The sequence below is a fragment of the Fukomys damarensis genome, unplaced genomic scaffold, assembly GCF_012274545.1.
Source record: "Fukomys damarensis isolate Sample0158 unplaced genomic scaffold, DMR_v1.0_HiC HiC_scaffold_33, whole genome shotgun sequence".
Taxonomy (NCBI): domain Eukaryota; kingdom Metazoa; phylum Chordata; class Mammalia; order Rodentia; family Bathyergidae; genus Fukomys; species Fukomys damarensis.
Genome location: NW_022900945.1, coordinates 41,722,168 through 41,724,466, shown reverse-complemented (window position 1 = coordinate 41,724,466; position 2,299 = coordinate 41,722,168). Strand labels below are relative to the sequence as shown.

The 2,299-nt window shown below is 48.8% G+C and overlaps 1 protein-coding gene across 1 annotated transcript; it reads left to right on the top strand.

The window, feature by feature from the left end:
• Positions 1 to 413: 413 nt before the first annotated feature.
• On the top strand, positions 414 to 2,060 carry Kcna10 (potassium voltage-gated channel subfamily A member 10). The gene has a single exon (XM_010606020.2). The coding sequence runs from the start codon at positions 451 to 453 to the stop codon at positions 1,984 to 1,986; it is 1,536 nt and encodes a 511-aa protein (XP_010604322.1). The 5' UTR covers positions 414 to 450; the 3' UTR covers positions 1,987 to 2,060.
• Positions 2,061 to 2,299: the final 239 nt, after the last annotated feature.

Below are 2,299 nucleotides of genomic sequence, written 5' to 3'. Positions count from 1 at the left end.
CTGGGATTTAGCTCAGTGGTTCCACCCCCTGCCTTGCAAGAGCAAGGACACAAGTTCAATCCCTGGTACCAAAATAATAATAACAATAAGTGGAATAATAACTCTCTTTTATCGTGACCCTTCTCTGTTGTTGCACATACAGAGTCTCCTTTGCTGGGGAAAGTTTGCTTCTCTCCCCAGACCCTTTATTTGCCATTCCTAGCAGTTATGAGTGTGTGTAAACTCAGGAGGGTACAAACTGACATCAGGAGAAGAATGCTGGTGAAACAATAGTAACATTTCTTCTCAAATTCAAAACAATTCATTGTTTAATCCACTGATGTGCCTTACCCCAATAATCCAGGGCCAGCTGTGTCCTACCCTGACTCAGATACAATAAATTTCTTCTCCACAGCTCAGTGGGCAGTGAAGATTGAGGGTCTTCATGCTGCTTCCCTGAAACTCCCTAGCATGGATGTGTGTGGCTGGAAAGAAATGGAGGTTGCTCTGGTGAATTTTGATAACTCAGATGAAATCCAGGAAGAACCAGGCTATGCCACAGATTTTGATCCAACCAGCCCAAAAGGCAGGCCTGGGAGCAGCCCCTTTTCCAACTGGAGGATCCTCATCAGTGACAGCACCAACCATGAGACTGCCTTCTCCAAGTTCCCAGGAGACTATGCCGATCCCCCGGAGCCTGAGCCTGCCATCTTGAATGAAGGAAACCAGCGGGTGATCATCAATATAGCGGGGCTAAGATTTGAGACTCAGCTGAGAACTCTCAACCAGTTCCCAGAGACTCTCCTTGGGGACCGGGAGAAAAGGATGCAGTTCTTTGACTCCATGAGAAATGAGTATTTCTTTGACCGCAATCGGCCCAGTTTTGATGGAATCCTATATTATTACCAATCTGGTGGTAAAATCCGGCGGCCAGCCAATGTCCCCATCGATGTCTTTGCTGATGAGATCTCCTTCTATGAGCTGGGTAGTGAGGCCATGGACCAGTTTCGGGAAGATGAAGGCTTCATCAAAGACCCTGAAACTCTGCTCCCCACCAATGAATTCCATCGGCAGTTCTGGCTCCTGTTTGAGTACCCTGAGAGCTCCAGCGCTGCCCGAGGTGTGGCTGTGGTCTCTGTATTGGTTGTGATCATCTCCATCACCATCTTCTGCCTGGAGACACTACCTGAATTCCGGGAGGACAGGGAGCTGAAGGTGATCAGAGATCCTAGCCTCAACACAAACACAACAGCCCTCTCACAGACCATGTTCACTGACCCATTCTTTGCGGTGGAGTCCACCTGCATTGTGTGGTTCACCTTCGAGCTGGTGCTCCGGTTCATGGTGTGCCCCAGCAAAACTGACTTCTTTAGGAACATCATGAACATAATCGACATCGTCTCCGTCATCCCTTACTTTGCAACTCTCGTCACAGAGCTGGTCCAGGAGACAGAACCAAGTGCCCAGCCGAACATGTCCCTGGCCATCCTGAGGATTATCCGCCTGGTGAGAGTCTTTCGCATCTTCAAGCTTTCCCGCCACTCCAAAGGGCTGCAGATCCTGGGGCAAACCCTGAAAGCTTCCATGAGGGAATTGGGGCTGCTCATCTTCTTCCTCTTCATTGGAGTCATCCTCTTCTCCAGTGCAGTCTACTTTGCTGAGGTGGATGAGCCAGAGTCCCATTTCTCCAGCATTCCTGATGGCTTCTGGTGGGCAGTGGTCACTATGACAACTGTAGGCTATGGTGACATGTGCCCAACCACCCCAGGGGGAAAGATTGTGGGCACTCTGTGTGCCATTGCAGGGGTCCTCACCATTGCCCTCCCTGTGCCAGTCATTGTCTCCAACTTCAATTACTTCTACCACCGAGAAACTGAGAATGAGGAGAAGCAGAACATCCCAGCAGAAATTGGTAAAATCCTCGACAGTGTAGGCTCAGGAATGGGCAGCACACACTCTCTCAATAAGACCAATGGTGGCTGTTCCACAGAGAAGTCCAGAAAGTGATCAGGCCGAGGACTCTTGAGTCTGAGTCTCTAGCTCCATCTCTCTCGCCCTCCTTCCCTTACTTCTCTCCTCTCTCCCCGACTCCTCTTTGTCCTTCCCTCCCTCCTTCCCCTCACTTTCTGCTTGCCCAAAACTGAAATTTATCTTTTGTGACCAACAGGCCATCATTGACTAAAGCTGTTATAATAAATACATATTTCTGCTGTTTTTTCTAAGCTATTTATTCTCAATGCATTAAGAGAATGTTTTCCTCTCCCTTCCTCTGAAGGAGACAGTTCAGGTCTCTACCTCAGAAATTCTGATATCACTTGGG